Below are 15,691 nucleotides of genomic sequence, written 5' to 3' on the forward strand. Positions count from 1 at the left end.
ATACAAATGAAATAAACAGTGCTTTTAAGTTTTTTATGCAAGTATTTGGTAGCAGCCTGCTACAGAAATTGAATAATTAAATGTAAAACAAAACAGCATAGTCTTCACTGTAAGAATTAAACTCCTTGAATTAAAGTCCTTCAGTCAAGAGAAGTGAGTGATTTTCTCTGTCTTTTGTTTGATTAATATTACAGACGGCAGAAGGAATATTACCCGCTGTCGCTTTAAGAGCCACACGGATCCAATATACTGTTACACACGTGTTTTCATTCTCAACTGTTTACGTTCACTTAATCACCAAGCGCCGCATTTTTGCGTGTATTTGACCGTTTAGTCGCGCATTTTAAGCGAAAAGTTTACTTACATGTCCGTGTTCTGTTCCGTGTCGGAGCGCATGCACAGAACAGCGCAAGTTCTATTTCATGCTTTTAAAAACACGAACAAGTCTAATAATGTGAAAATCACATTACATGATTTTACTGATTTGCACAATAAGTTTGGGCTTTTATGGAGGAGCGAAACCGCACCGGAGCGGAATGGGATGCAATAATTGTTTTATCTCGATTATTGGGTTTTCATAATCATTGTAAGTCGAAATCGAAACTTTCGGTTAATTGCACAGCCCTATTTTACACTATGCTACAATGGCATATAAGGGTTTTTATGAAGTGCCATTTAGGTATATTTACACAGACTGTTCAGCAAATAGAATTGCAAAAATAATGCTGAGATTAATAGGTTTTAAATAGGCGTTCCTGTTTTTGTTTTTTAAATGAATATTGAAATATGAAATGTGGCGGCGAGTTACTGTCTAAATGAGTGAGTCATTCATTCAACTGATTCGATCAAACGGCCGATTCATTCAGAAACGAACAAGCCATTGAATCATTTGATTCACTCCGTTTATTAAAAACCAAAGATTGATTCAGTAATGAAAGAGTTGAGCTGTTTGGAACAATTTCATTTGCGAAATCGAGCAAAACTGACAATATTGTCTAAAATGTAACACAATATTAACTATTGAACTGCTGTATTAAATCAATATCATGTTTGTATATCGTGCAGATATTCGGGAAAAAACAGCACTCTTGCTGGTGGGATGTTTCTAAACTCTATCATATGACAAGTACAAGAGCGTAATTTTTTTCGCTCGTATCTTGAATTTTAGGCTCATAAAACTGCATTCTAATAGGCTTCATCACGCAGTCAGTCATCCTGCATCATGTTCATCAGCAACTGCATCAGTGTAAGATGTGGTTAGATGCTGCGTTAAATGCATTCATTTGAAACTTTTTTTTTTTTTCCATAATCGCACAAAATTAACACGTTAAATCGACAGCCCTAATTTTTTTATTTTTTTTTTGGTTAATCTCAGTTCGACTAAACAGAAACGGTAATCTCTGTTCTTGTGATTGACAGACGTTCTTGACATTATCCTTACAAGACATGGCGTGTCGAGTTCAGCTCTCCGGCCCTCAAGAAGCTGAGAAATACGTCCTACATATGGTATGAACTCAGCCTCATCATGACATATAGATGTGTTTACATCTCAATCACTGGACGTTTCATTTGTGACTCTGGAGCACAAAAGCAGTGTTAAGTCGCTGGGGTATATTTGTAGCAATAGCCAACAATACATTGTATGGGTCAAAATTATAGATTTTTCTTTTATGCCAAAAATCATTAGGACATTAAGTAAAGATCATGTTCCATGAAGATATTTTGTAAATTTCCTACCGTAAATATATCAAAACTTAATTTTTGATTAGTAATATGCATTGCTAAGAACTTCATTTGGACAACTTTAAAGACTATTTTCTCAATATTTAGATTTTTTTGCACCCTCAGATTCCAGATTTTCAAATAGATGTATCTCTGCCAAATATTGTCCGATCCTAACAAACCATACATCAATGGAAAGATTATTTATTCAGCTTTCAGATGATGTATTAATCTCAATTTCGGAAAATTTACCCTTATGCCTGGTTTTGTGCTCCAGGGTCACATATTCAACGTTTGAGGTTGTTGGTACTCAAATCTTTCCTCTCTCATCTCTCAGATCGAGGATGGAGAGATTTATGCAAGTATTAACCAGAAAGATGGCATGGTCTGTTTCCATGACAACCCTGAGAAATACAACAACCCTGCGATGCTCCACAAAATCGACCAAGAGGTTTGTAATGATAAAACAGTGCTTTTCTTCATTCAGTGCTAGTGTACAAGAGAACGAGACCATGAAGCCTCAAGTTAAACACCAGAGAGCAACATGCATGACATATTTACAGCCCCATTATTTTTAATCTTCTTAATCATTAATATTTCAAGGACATTTGAGAGAAACATTAATAACATACATAGAAAACTCAATATATTATATAATGTTCAACAAATAATAGTCAGAAGATCATAAAAAGTTCATAAACACAAAGATAATAAAATGTTGTTTATTATAATATAATAAAATAATAGTATAAATACAGTAAAAAAAAATAATATTGTGAATAATTACAATTTAAAATAACTTTTTTATTTTCTATTATTTGCTATTATTTATTGTAATATGAAGTAAATATATTATTGTAAATACAGTAAAACAGTAATATTGTCAGATTATTAAAATTTTAAATGATCGTTTTTTATTTATTATAATATAACAATAATATACAGTAATATTGCGAAAAATTACAATTTAACATAACTATTAATTCCTATTATAATATAATAAAATAATATTAATACAGTAAAAAGTAATATTGTGAATAATTACAATTTAAAATAACTTTTTTATTTTCTATTATTTGCTATTATTTATTGTAATATGAAGTAAATATATTATTGTAAATACAGTAAAACAGTAATATTGTCAGATTATTAAAATTTTAAATGATCGTTTTTTATTTATTATAATATAACAATAATATACAGTAATATTGCGAAAAATTACAATTTAACATAACTATTAATTCCTATTATAATATAATAAAATAATATTAATACAGTAAAAAGTAATATTGTGAATAATTACAATTTAAAATAACTTTTTTATTTTCTATTATTTGCTATTATTTATTGTAATATGAAGTAAATATATTATTGTAAATACAGTAAAACAGTAATATTGTCAGATTATTAAAATTTTAAATGATCGTTTTTTATTTATTATAATATAACAATAATATACAGTAATATTGCGAAAAATTACAATTTAACATAACTATTAATTCCTATTATAATATAATAAAATAATATTAATACAGTAAAAAGTAATATTGTGAATAATTACAATTTAAAATAACTTTTTTATTTTCTATTATTTGCTATTATTTATTGTAATATGAAGTAAATATATTATTGTAAATACAGTAAAACAGTAATATTGTCAGATTATTAAAATTTTAAATGATCGTTTTTTATTTATTATAATATAACAATAATATACATAAATACAGTAAAAAAAAATAATATTGTGAATAATTACAATTTAAAATAACTTTTTTATTTTCTATTATTTGCTATTATTTATTGTAATATGAAGTAAATATATTATTGTATATACAGTAAAACAGTAATATTGTCAGATTATTAAAATTTTAAATGATCGTTTTTTATTTATTATAACAATAATATAAATACAGTAATATTGCGAAAAATTACAATTTAACATAACTATTAATTCCCATTATATAATAAAATAATAATATAAATACAGTAAAAAGTAATATTGTGAATAATTACAATTTAAAATAAAATTTTTATTTTCTATCATTTGTTTTATTGTAATATAATGAAGTAAATATATTATTGTAAATACAGTAATATTGTGTCAGATTATTACAATTTTAAATGATTATTTTTTATTTATTATAATATAACAATAATATAAATACAGTAATATTGTGAAAAATTACCATTTAAAATAACTATTCCTATTTTTTGTTTTATTTGTTATAGCAATAAAATAATATAAATATATTACAAATACAGTAAAACAGATGTTGTGAAATGTTATTACAACTTAACATTTATTTTATATTCTGTATATATTCTAAATGAATCATTAAAGTTGTGGTGTTCAAAATCTAATTTAACTCTCATAATACGCTGCAGGTATTAGGAGTTTGAGAAATGTAAAATATTTCAGATTGTGCACAGTATAATGTTTATGCACCACTGCATTAATGACAGTCGTTTTGTAGTGTTATCCACTGATGCCTCACTGTTATCTGTCCTGACTCCGATGCAGATGCTGAAATGTATAGAGGTAGATGAAAAACTGAAGTCCATGGATCAAGAGATCACTGTAAACCCCCAGTTTGTGCAAAAGGTACTAGTCTGAACAAGCTCATGAATCATCAATCCAGTTACAGGCTTCTAAAGGACGAGCTTTTATAAGCAGGTGGTCTGTTCTGTGTTTCAGAGTATGGGAATGCAAGAGGATGACGTCGGCAGCAAGACGTCAAGCTACTCTTGAGACCGTTGGGCGGATCGCTGCTTTGCTCACGTCCCCTTCCTCACCCCAACGCTGGAAGACCTTCATTAAAGAGCAAAATCAGTTGGACTATATCGGAGGAAAACATAAATGTGTGGAATGATCTTTTTTTCTGGTTCTGTCACAGCGCACCGTAATCAACAACTTGTTTTTGTCAGTGTTTATTTATCAATGCTTGGTTGCATCATTTATGGTCATACAAATAAAGATACTGGACTTCTTTGTTCAAAACAGTTGTGGAAATTGCATTTGTATACTTGTCTTTATTGCAACCCCACAGAATGAAATAAAGAAACCATCATTTAAACAACCCGTGCAGACAGTGGAATATTATGCCGTGTGTTCTCATCTCTAAAATGTATCTTCTCCGTTTAGTGCATTGACATTCATGTGATCTTTCCACGGCTCAAAGACTGACAGCTTCTCTAATTTCATGCTCTTTCACCCAAAGACGGTCTCAAGCTAACCCAGTAATGCGTTGGTTGATCGAATGTTTTCTTCAGCCTGGAGCCGAACGTTCCTGCGGTGATTCAGCAGAAGCCTCTCTAGAGGTCTCTCATGTTTTGGGCTTTACCGTAAATAGATAACTCATCAAATCCCTAGAAACTACTGCTACTGGAGCCTGGATGCCACCAAAACGGGGTTTAAAAAATTAGAAAATTATGGGAATATTGACTTGTAATATTAAAAAAATTTATTTTTGATTTTGGGGTGTCATTACCAGTGTTGGGGGTAACGCATTACAAGTAACGCGAGTTACAAGTAACCAGATTACTTTTTTCAAGTAACTAGTAAAGTAACGCATTACTTTTAAAAGTAACTTTCCCCAACACTGGTCATTACTCAATTACATGAATCTTGTAATATTTCTAAACATTTAATTTGCAATGATCCTGTGTTGTTCTTGAGAGGAAAGTCTTGTGTCACTGCCAAAATATATCATAAAACTGAGGTTTGTCTTGTTTAATAGGGTTCGTTTCCTTACAATATTATTTATAAACAATTTATTAAAGCTATCAGAGAGGAAAGTCTTATATTCCTGTGTCTCTGCCACATAAGATCATAAAAGTGAGGGTTGTCTTGGTCAATTTGAATGAACTTACTTGTAATATTATTTATAAACAATTTTTGTTATTATTATTTTGGGGTGTTTCTTGTTGTCTCTGCCACATCACATCATAAAGTCTTGTTAAATTTCAATTTTACTGAGGCTTCATTTTCTTGTAATATTGTTTATAAGCAATTTATTGATGATATCGATGCGTTTCTTGATTTTATAATATTGTATAGTCACTAACGCATTAGATCATAAAATTGAGATTTGTGTTAAATTTCAATTTATTTATTTTTTGTAATATATCTTATAAACAATTAATTATTGGAATGTTGAGAGAAATTATTCTTATATTCCTGTGTCACTATTAGACTATAAAATTGAGGTTAAATTTCAAATAACTACTGTAATATTAATTATAAACAATTCATTAAAGATTTTGGCATGCTTTTTTATTTAATCTTATTTAATTTATTTTTTGAGAGGAATGCTTTATATTCTTGTGTCTAAATTAGATCATAAAATTGAAGTTTGTATTATTAAATTTAATTAATTTTTTTTTATTTAATTAAACACATACTGGTAAAAAATGTATAGCCTGAATGCACTGTAAGTCGCTTTGGATAAAAGCGTCTGCTAAATGCATAAATTATTATTAATTATTAATTTATTATTAAATGTAAGTTTAGCTGCAAACAGGCTTCTTTTTATTTAAGCAAAACATCATATTTGTATTTTATTTTTCGGTCTAAAATGTTCATGACAAAAGTGTCACTCATATGTAAACAAAAAAAAAAAAAAAAAAAAAATTTTTTAACAGCGTTCATGTTTAATGGCACAAAACAAACAAAATTACTAAGACTTTAACAACCATTTTAAAAAGCTTTAACAAAAAAAATAAAAAATCAAACCATTGATAAAAATTATATTTTGTATTTAAATATATTTTAAAATGTAATTTATTTCAGTGTCATGTGATCCTTCAGAAATCATTCTAATACACTAAATTTTAAACTCATGAAACCAAATCATTATTATTATAAATGTTGAAAACTGTTATTGTGTTGCTTAATATTTTTGCGGAAAACATGATGCAATTTTTTCAGGATTGTTTGATGAATGGAAAATTCAAAAGAACAGCATTTATTTGCAACTTTTTAAATGTATTGACTTTTTATCAATTTATTGCATCCTTGCAATAATTTCTTTCAAAAAATGTCAAAATCTTACCGATTCCAACCTTTTAAACAGCAGTGTATGTGAATGTAGAGAATGTGAGAGTGTGTAATGATAAATGTCTTTCTGAAAAAGTTTTTTAACAGCATTCATGATGTCTAGTTTCCAGCTATCTATCCAACCAGTCCTTATTAAATATTCTGCTTCCGTTTGCATTAATATTTACAATCAGCAGAAAGAGACGCTCCACTTTCACGCTGCATCTCACACTCATGACAACACCGATTTCCAATTTCACAACTTGAATGCAGGTAGACATGTGGACCGTGTGTTTTCTACTTGAATGACATAACAAACAAGAAAAGAACGATCGACGCGAGGCGCGACGCAGCCAATCACAGGCGCTCCTGCGGCGTACAAGTCTTTGAAAAAAGACAAGCGGCCGCGCCAGCCAATCACATTTGAGAGTTCTCGAAAGCGGGCGGGAGTTTAACGGAAATGGCACGGGCGCTGGCCAATCGCAGCAACGGACCGCAAGCCATCCGCCAATCGGCGTTTAACCTCGCCCGCCCACGGTGCTCAGTTGAATTCCATTGCCGTCCATTAAAACAGCCGACTTGGAAAATACAATATCAAAGTGAGCTCAGTTTTACCACAAGCTTGCGTGCTTAATTCTCGTCAGGGATGGCATTTTCATGCAGCGAGGGCATCGAGAAACGCTCTCCGCATGTGTAAGGCACGCATCTTCGACTCTGTCGTGGCTCGCTGCTTTGCCTGGCAAAACGGAACAATTGGTGGATAACGTTAATTCTCCTCGTGACTTCAGTTGAGCTTATTTCATCGCCGAAATACAGAGGAACTCGGATGTGGTTTCTGTCATGAGTCCCGCAGGGTGCTCCCATGTGAACGGGTTCAAAGTGGACAACTGGAAGCAGAATCTGCGCCTCATATACCAGTGCTTTGTGTGGAGCGGCTCTGTCGAAACCAGGAAACGCAAGGTAAATAAAATACACCAGAGCCCATCGGTGCCAAGTCGCATTACCCTCTCAAACACAAACTGATGTGTAATTCGCCAGGCTAACGTGATTTATTTTCACCGAGGGATCTGAATCCACGTCCATCCCTATGTGGATGCATTGACTGGCCTGCGCAGACTCCTTATGCATTGGTTTCATAGGGCTGGACGTGGGATGCTATTCGGCTATCAGTGTTGTTTAACCTGCTTTAGGCGAGTTTAATTAACGTTAGTCGTTGGCATTCATGCGACACTTTCCCTGGATCTCACCGAAACGTTTTCTGATGCAAAACGACACTTGCCAGGCCTAACATCACTGATTGCCCAATACACGAATAGACGTTTCAGTTTCACAATTATCACGGGATTTGCCTATTGTGTGGCAGGACTAACGACTTATGTTGACTGCCTAAACATCTCTATTTTAGTACGTCCACTGTTGTGTCCATGATGGAGTCTGTGATATCGATTCGTGAGCCAGTTGTTCTTTTGAATCGGATCGGTTCAGTGAATCGTTTGAATCGGATTAAGTGATTCGTCACGAACCGCACTGAATCGGTCGAGCAGTTATTTGAATCGAGAAACCGTTATTTTTGAACCGCATCAACTCGAGAACCGTTACATCGAACACATCGTGATCCGGATTGATAAACCACTCAACTAAATAGCTTTTTTTATAAGATGAAGCTGCTTTAACATACTACAAACTCATGGAATTACAATAACGACTCTTATTATTGGTGTAACAGTCGGTTCCGGAAGTAAAAATCCCATTCATTTTTTCCATAGGGGAATTGATTTTTAACAACATCCTAAAAACTATTATAAACAGACTTTACTGTAAGCTACAAGGTTGTTAATCAATGCTATATGATTTTGTTGAAGCCATCAGTATGCATTATTTCAACGTAATTTTTAAATAATAGTGATTAACCGCAATGTTCCTAGTGAAAAACTAGGCCTACATTACCCATGATTCTGCAGAAAATCTCCACCAATCAGAGAATAGAAACAGTAAATCATGGCAAAAGAACTGTAACGTCCAACCACTCCCATTAAGCACTTATAATATTTCTGTATATTTTGCAATAAACCTGAGAATATGCTCTTTCTATATACCTAAACACCATCTTTAAATCAATATTTTATCTATATTTTCAATTCAATTATTCCCCAAGCTTTATGCCTCATTAAAAAGCCATTAAGTTCACAGTCTTGTACCTTTGTCTTTTGCTTCAAATCAAAGACTGTAATGTTGTGAATCGCATCATAGCTGGTTAGTTCGGTTCATGGTTTAAAACTCTAAAACAAAGACGTTTTGAAACTCAAGGGGAACGTTTAGGTGCCACAATGTCAGGAACCACAGGTTTTGCGCAAAGAACCAATGATTCGTTATTTGATTTGAATGGGTTCATCGAAGCAAAGTGTTCGAAAGAACCAATTCACGATTCTTTTTTCAAAAGAACTGATTCAAGTCTGAAATGAGTCATAGTTCCATCACTTTTCTGTGATAGCAAAGCGTGTGGCATCAGATGACAGCTTAATAACTAACTATCCTCATCGTCTCCCTCTGAAAAACAAAGAGTTATCTTGAAATGTGCATCATGATTCATTCGAATCAAATGTGACCCTCCATATGCGTGTCTCATTGTGCTTTCTTCTGAAAGAAACGCCAGTCTCACAATCTAGCCAGGTTAATATGTCGAATAAATAATGATAAAAATCATTTTATGGACGAATCTTTGGTAGTAATACGTTAATATAGGGTGAATGGCGTCATGTTGCATCTGGTTCACTCAGGATTGCATGACTCATTGGCACAATTGAGGTTAAGTCAACTGAGTTTTATGAAGGATAATGTTTTCTTACTGCATTGTGTTTTATGCTTCAAGAAGGTGGTGTTACTTCCAGCTTAATTAATCACAAATCATTCTTATCTAGCCTATAATCCAGGCACATAAACACTCAAAGGTCAAATTCGGTGAGTTTTATTTCACTGCATGCAAGTTATTATTGCAGATTGCACATGCTTGTTCTGTACACTCTTTGAAATCCAATTCTTTTTGGTAAACAGTAATTTGGTTTGTTACACCACATCTGACCTATTAGACACACCCGCTATTCTCATGTTTATTTAATGCGACGTTAGACATGCCCAGCTGGGCAAAATGTACAATAAGAAGGATTTTGCCCATCTTAGGTCACATTTAGCATGCCGTACTGATGGTAATTTCTCAGAAACCAGATCTGGATCTGTCGAGCACAGGTGGGAAAGCGACCGGACTCGCCTCTCATCTGTCCAGTCGTACCCGTGAAGAGACAATAGGAATATGAGGAGCTCAGTAAATGCTAGAGAGGCTTTCTGCCAGCGCGGCTCTGGTCCATCCCATCCCCCTGCTGCAGAACAACACGTACTGTGTGGTGAAGGCCTTTGCATGCATTTGCACCAGTGCATCCAAACCTGCTGAAGAAGTGCCATATAAATAGCATTACTTCTGTTAGGTTTAGGATTGCAATTATTAAAGATAGGGTAGGCGATTTCGAAGAGGTTAGCAATAGCAAGCTAGCATTCAAAGTAGGGGTGTGCGATATATGATACCTATTTTAATGATATTTTGCTGAGCTTGTTATCTTGGCAGGTTTAGGACTGCCGTGGACAGCTGACTCCCAAAGCTTTTGATGTTCTTCAGATTCTGTGCGGTGGTTAGTTTGCGGGAGTAACAGAAATTAACTTTTCCAATAAGTTTAAATTGGTTTTTACATTTTATGGGCATTTTTACCTTTTTTAAGACCATGGTATGTGTGTGTGTGTGTGTGTGTAAAACTGTTTTTTGATATCCTTCATATTCTGTGTGCTGGTTAGTTCACAGCAGTGATAGAAATGAATCTGTTCCAATAAGTTTAAATTGGTTTTTACATTTTATGGGCATTTTTAACTTTATAAAGCCTTTTTTTTTCTCTAAAAGTGTGCATCATCTTTTGAGTCAAATTCTTACATTTAACAAGACACTATAGGGCCAAATTAAATCAGTATCAACAAAATTTGTTTGGCACAGAATCTGCATTTAGATGCATTTACACAGACTGTTTAATGCAGGACATGAATGCAATTAACCTGCAGTTACAAATGCATTAATACTGTTTTGATATTTTAAATATAAAACGTTGAATACTGATATTTGAAATTATAAAAAAAAAAAGAAAAGATACTTTAAATGTGAAATTAAAACCGCCAGTAGGTGATTCTTAAATTTAATCAATAAATTCAAATAGTAAGACACTCTAGGGCCAAATTAAATCAGTATCAACAAAATTTGTTTGGCACTGAATCTGCATTTAGATGCATTTACACAGACTGTTTAATGCAGGACATGAATGCAATTAACCTGCAGTTACAAATGCATAAATAATGTTTTGATATAAAAAAATTTAAAAAAACGTTGAATACTGGTTTTTGAAAAGATTTTCGGAAAAATAAAAGGAAAATATACTTTAAATATAAAGCTAAAATCACCAGTAGGTCGCGGCAAATCACTGCATGAGTGAGTCATTGAATCATTCATTCAACCGATTCGTTTAAACGGTTGACTGATTAAGTAACTAAACAGAGACGCAAAACAGTTCTGCTGTGGCTTTTTGTAACTATTTTTGTTGACGAAATAAAGCAAAAACAGGAACCGTTGTGTATAAAGTGTAAGTCAATTAATATTAACTTGTTTATTAGACTATTTTATAAAGTCTGTCACATTTGCAATTGATAGTTTTCACGTGACGTCACACCCTTATATAGGAACGCCCACCTGGAGAGCAAAACGAAGCTTTGCTCCACTGACCGACAGTTATTTTTACGCAGATTGCATTAAGTAGTATTGTAGTAAAACGCAGATATTAAAAGGCAAAATTCAGTTCACACCTTATTGATGATGTATATTTTGTACAGGCAAGCAGATAAACCCAGATTATAAACACAATGTGCAAAGTTTCACATTAAATGGCTTCCCATAAAAAACCATTATAAGGAAAACTCTGAACCATAAAGCAGATTGCGTTCATATTCCGGCCTCATCTGCTTGACTATGTAAACTATGCATCATTAATATGGTGATTACTGAATTTTATCTTTTAATATTACGGTTTTAAATATGTTAAGGCACTTTAAGTGTTTGTACAACGTTTTGTCGCACTGTTTAATGATTGAAATATTGCCGCGGGTGCTTCATATGGATTGCAAATGGCCAAAACTTGCATTTTGTTCACACATACCTTTGTTTTATTCTTTTGAGAGGTGATCTAAATATTTGCGGCTGGGAAACGGATGGAAAATTGACAGGCTTGTGCTGCAGTTCTATGCATGTTTTGCCCTCCAAGTCTTCGAGCCGGTCTTTGGATATTTGCTGATATTTGGAGAAAAAACTCTTTATGTGATATTAACTATATATCAGATTAACTATATCTAGGCTAAATATATTTTAATAGACTAAATCACGCAGTGAAAGCGTGAACTAAATGTGCTCATGCAGTGGTCTAATCTTCATCTCATTGTGTATGCATGCAGACAGTCTCTGAGCGTGTTTTTGTTTGTTTTTTGCGATATACTCGATAATGTCAAATCGCTTATCGTTTAAACGACTATTGAGATGTGAAAGATCTCAACAATAGAGATGCTTCAGATTTTCCTGCCCTGAATGTCACACATAAATACGGCAAACTGTGATTGGTCGCTTCGCTTGTCAATCAAGCAGTCTCATCCCGTCTAAGTGGGCGGTTCTTGTCAAAAATATGCAGAAAAAAAATAAGAGGCCTGTCCTTTACATCTAGCAGTCTGGGTTCAGATTACCCATGCAGTTTCACTAAGGTGGGTAGACGCCATTGAACGCAGTATTATTAGCTGCAGTATTTTAAGTCGGCACAACTGACGAGTGTTTGTTGTATAGTGAGTCAGATTACATGGATTATTCTGGATGCTTTCCTTCCCAGTCTCCTGCAGTCCTGAATCAGTAGATTCAAAGATTGCAATTGAGTTTGTGTGTTTTCACCACCATTCTTATGACTTACTATAAATATGTGAGCTGTTATACCATGTGAAGACACCTCACGTCTCGTTCCGTTTTACCTGACACTGATCCTTGCCGAGCTGCTTTATGAATTTCACGTAGATGACGGTGTTTGCTTTGCGCTAACAGCAAGTGAACAGATCATTCATTACATATGCAGGAACGCCTGCGGGTGTTTTCATTTATTTATTGTATGTGCTTGTGTTCACCTAAGCTTAGCTTCACATCTCTGGCCCGGTTTATGCTGCTTTTTTCCTCGGATCATCTCTGAAGTGGGCAGAGATAACTAAAGGGTGTAAGCAGGTCTAAATCGCTTTTTGATCTGATCACTGAAATCACATTTGGAGGTACAGCACATTGCATTTGTAGTGTGATTTGTACTGATGCGCGTCACAGACAACGGCAAACATCACATTTAAAATGAAACCATAATGGTAATGATAATAATTGTTACGTATGCACTGTAAAAAATCAAAAGTTGAGAACTTAAAAGTTAAAGGCAACCAGCTTCAGGAGGTTTTTGAGTTTTCTCAACTTGTTTTCAGTTTATATAACAAAAAGTTGAGAACTCAAAATTCTGCTGAAGCTGGTTGCCTTTCACTTTTAAGTTTTCTCAACTTTTTTTTATTTTTTACAGTGTGTTTGAGTGTATATTTCTGTTTATATATATATGTGTGTATATTGACTATATATTGATATATACTGATTAATTAAATATAAATTTACATTTTATATATTTATAGAAATTGGTACCAAGAACCATTAAATTTTACTGGTATTGGTACAGACCAGTGACATTTTGGTGGTATTAAAAAATAGCTCTAAGTATTATAATAAAGTTATTTAAAAAAAAAAAACACACTTTTTTATATATATTTTAAAAATAACTTTTTTACTGAAATCAAAATGTTACAGTGCATGTAATTTTTTAAAATATATTTTATTTAATATCTATTAATATGTATACGTAAAAATTTTGTATTTTTGTATTTATATATATAAAATATAAAAATAAAATAATAAAAAATAAAATCTAAACATTTATAGAATGTATAAAAAGTGTAATATAAAATGCTACTTTATTTTACTTTATATAAAGTAAAAAGTTACAAAAAAGTGTGTGTGTATGTTTGTGTGTGTGTGTGTTTAAATATATATAAAATACGTAATGGGTTTAATTGATTTATTTCAGTCAGAAAAAGTTAATACAAATTTAATACATTCTTTTTTACTATAACATTTTACTTATATACATTTTTTTATAATAACAACATTTCAATAGTTTTAAAATAAAGTTAAGTATTGCACCGAAAATGTTATGAAAAAATATTTTTGTAATTTTCGATTTACTTTTATGGACTTACATTGACACTACACAATGATGACTTAATTCATTTCTGTCCATTACGTTTAACTAATGAGCATTTCATACTTAGTTTGCCAACAACACGTCAGTGTTAGAATAGCCATTAGTCCGAGGGCCTGGAAACCGGCTTCCTTTTGAGAAATCGCACTATTAAAGTTCATCGAAGCCGTGGCAGTGATTAACACCGGCCTGCACTGAAGCTTGTCTAATTACCCGTATGGTCTTCATTTACCATTAAAAACTGTTTTTATAGGGCGGCTGTTCCACATCTATTCTGCATGTGAAGTTATGCGGGTTTCCAGCTCACCATCAATAATTAATTGAACCACGGGCCGTTTGTCATATCGATACACGCCTGTATTTAATATATACGCTTCCACACGTCCCTCCAGAGCTTCAGCAGATCCTTACGGAGAAGGTACGAGTCCGAAGCGCTCGACAGCAGGCCTCGGAGCAGTTTCTCAAGACATGGAGGATGTTTTAAATCAGGAAGACAGTGTTACTCCAGGAGGAAGATAAAGGACTCGTGCTCCGCTACGGTTTTACCGGCTCATAATTCATAGCCTTACAAATGCTTAAACACAGCTTTTGTGACTTGAATACGAATCAAGATCGTTTGATTGTTTTTATCCCAAGATGTGTTGTTCTCGGGTTTTAGTGTGCGGTGGAGGAGGGCGGCTTTGTTCGATAAAGATTACATTCAAGGCTATACCACAAACTGCAGAACATTGCTGGACTAATAAACAAGAAATAGAGACTATAGACTCTGACAAAATACCTTTTTCAGAAGCGTAAAAGCAAATATACAGTGCTGGGCGGATTACTTGTAATTTGTAATCAGTTACAGAATGCAATTATATGACAGAAATCTATTGGATTACACACATTCAGTAATGTATTCGGACTACTTTTTGATTACATTTAGGGCCTGTTTACACCTCACTTCATGCACTTTCTCTGATCGTATAGCTCTCAGATCGTGAAAAGACGGTGTAAACGGCCTCTGAAATGCTTTCGAGACGGATTTAAATCCAATTGTTTAAACCACTTCAGGAAGTGGTCTGGACGAAACTGGACCAGTGTAAATGCATCTGGTTGTTGAAACCACGCATGTAAATTGAACTCCTCTCAAAATGTTGAAATAACAAAATTTGGTTGTACAACAACAAAGTAGTGAGACTAAATTATCTTACGAAAACACTTGAAGTGAACCAGGTGTAAACAAGCCCTAAGATTACTTTTGACATAACTCGTTAGAAAATCTATTTCATTCTCTAACAACATCCTGAAGTGCATTAAACATTGCATTACTCCAGGGTTTCCCAAACTGAGTTTCTTTAGAAATGCAGGGGGGTTGAGAGTTGTTGATAAAGCAAATAATCAAATCATAAAACTGACAAAAAAACAAAAAGAACTGAAATGAAAACAATCAAAATAAAATGTAAAAAGTAAAAATAGAAATGCTTAATTTCAAGGGAGAAAAAAAGAATTTGGGCAATTGTGTGAAAAATATGTAATGTAATCTGTAAAAATGTAA

The 15,691-nt window shown here is 33.2% G+C and overlaps 2 protein-coding genes across 3 annotated transcripts in view; both read left to right on the forward strand.

Moving 5' to 3' along the window:
- LOC107719890 (COP9 signalosome complex subunit 3) overlaps nt 1-4,799 on the forward strand; it is a 9,439-nt gene extending 4,640 nt beyond the window's left edge. Inside the window, exons 9-12 of the mRNA XM_016527437.1 lie at nt 1,420-1,506; nt 2,060-2,173; nt 4,244-4,324; nt 4,418-4,799. Of these exons, the coding sequence (XP_016382923.1) occupies nt 1,420-1,506; nt 2,060-2,173; nt 4,244-4,324; nt 4,418-4,471 (336 nt within the window). The 3' untranslated portion in view covers nt 4,472-4,799. The remainder of the gene's footprint in view (nt 1-1,419; nt 1,507-2,059; nt 2,174-4,243; nt 4,325-4,417) is intronic.
- Nucleotides 4,800-7,294: 2,495 nt separating this feature from the next.
- LOC107719913 (ubiquitin carboxyl-terminal hydrolase 22-like) overlaps nt 7,295-15,691 on the forward strand; it is a 38,742-nt gene continuing 30,345 nt past the window's right edge. For both annotated transcript variants that reach the window (XM_016527467.1, XM_016527473.1), the window contains exon 1: nt 7,295-7,717. In XM_016527467.1, coding sequence (XP_016382953.1) covers nt 7,598-7,717 — 120 coding nt within the window. In that variant the 5' untranslated portion in view covers nt 7,295-7,597. The remainder of the gene's footprint in view (nt 7,718-15,691) is intronic.

The sequence above is a fragment of the Sinocyclocheilus rhinocerous genome, unplaced genomic scaffold, assembly GCF_001515625.1.
Source record: "Sinocyclocheilus rhinocerous isolate Xijiao unplaced genomic scaffold, SAMN03320098_v1.1 scaffold792, whole genome shotgun sequence".
Classification (NCBI taxonomy): domain Eukaryota; kingdom Metazoa; phylum Chordata; class Actinopteri; order Cypriniformes; family Cyprinidae; genus Sinocyclocheilus; species Sinocyclocheilus rhinocerous.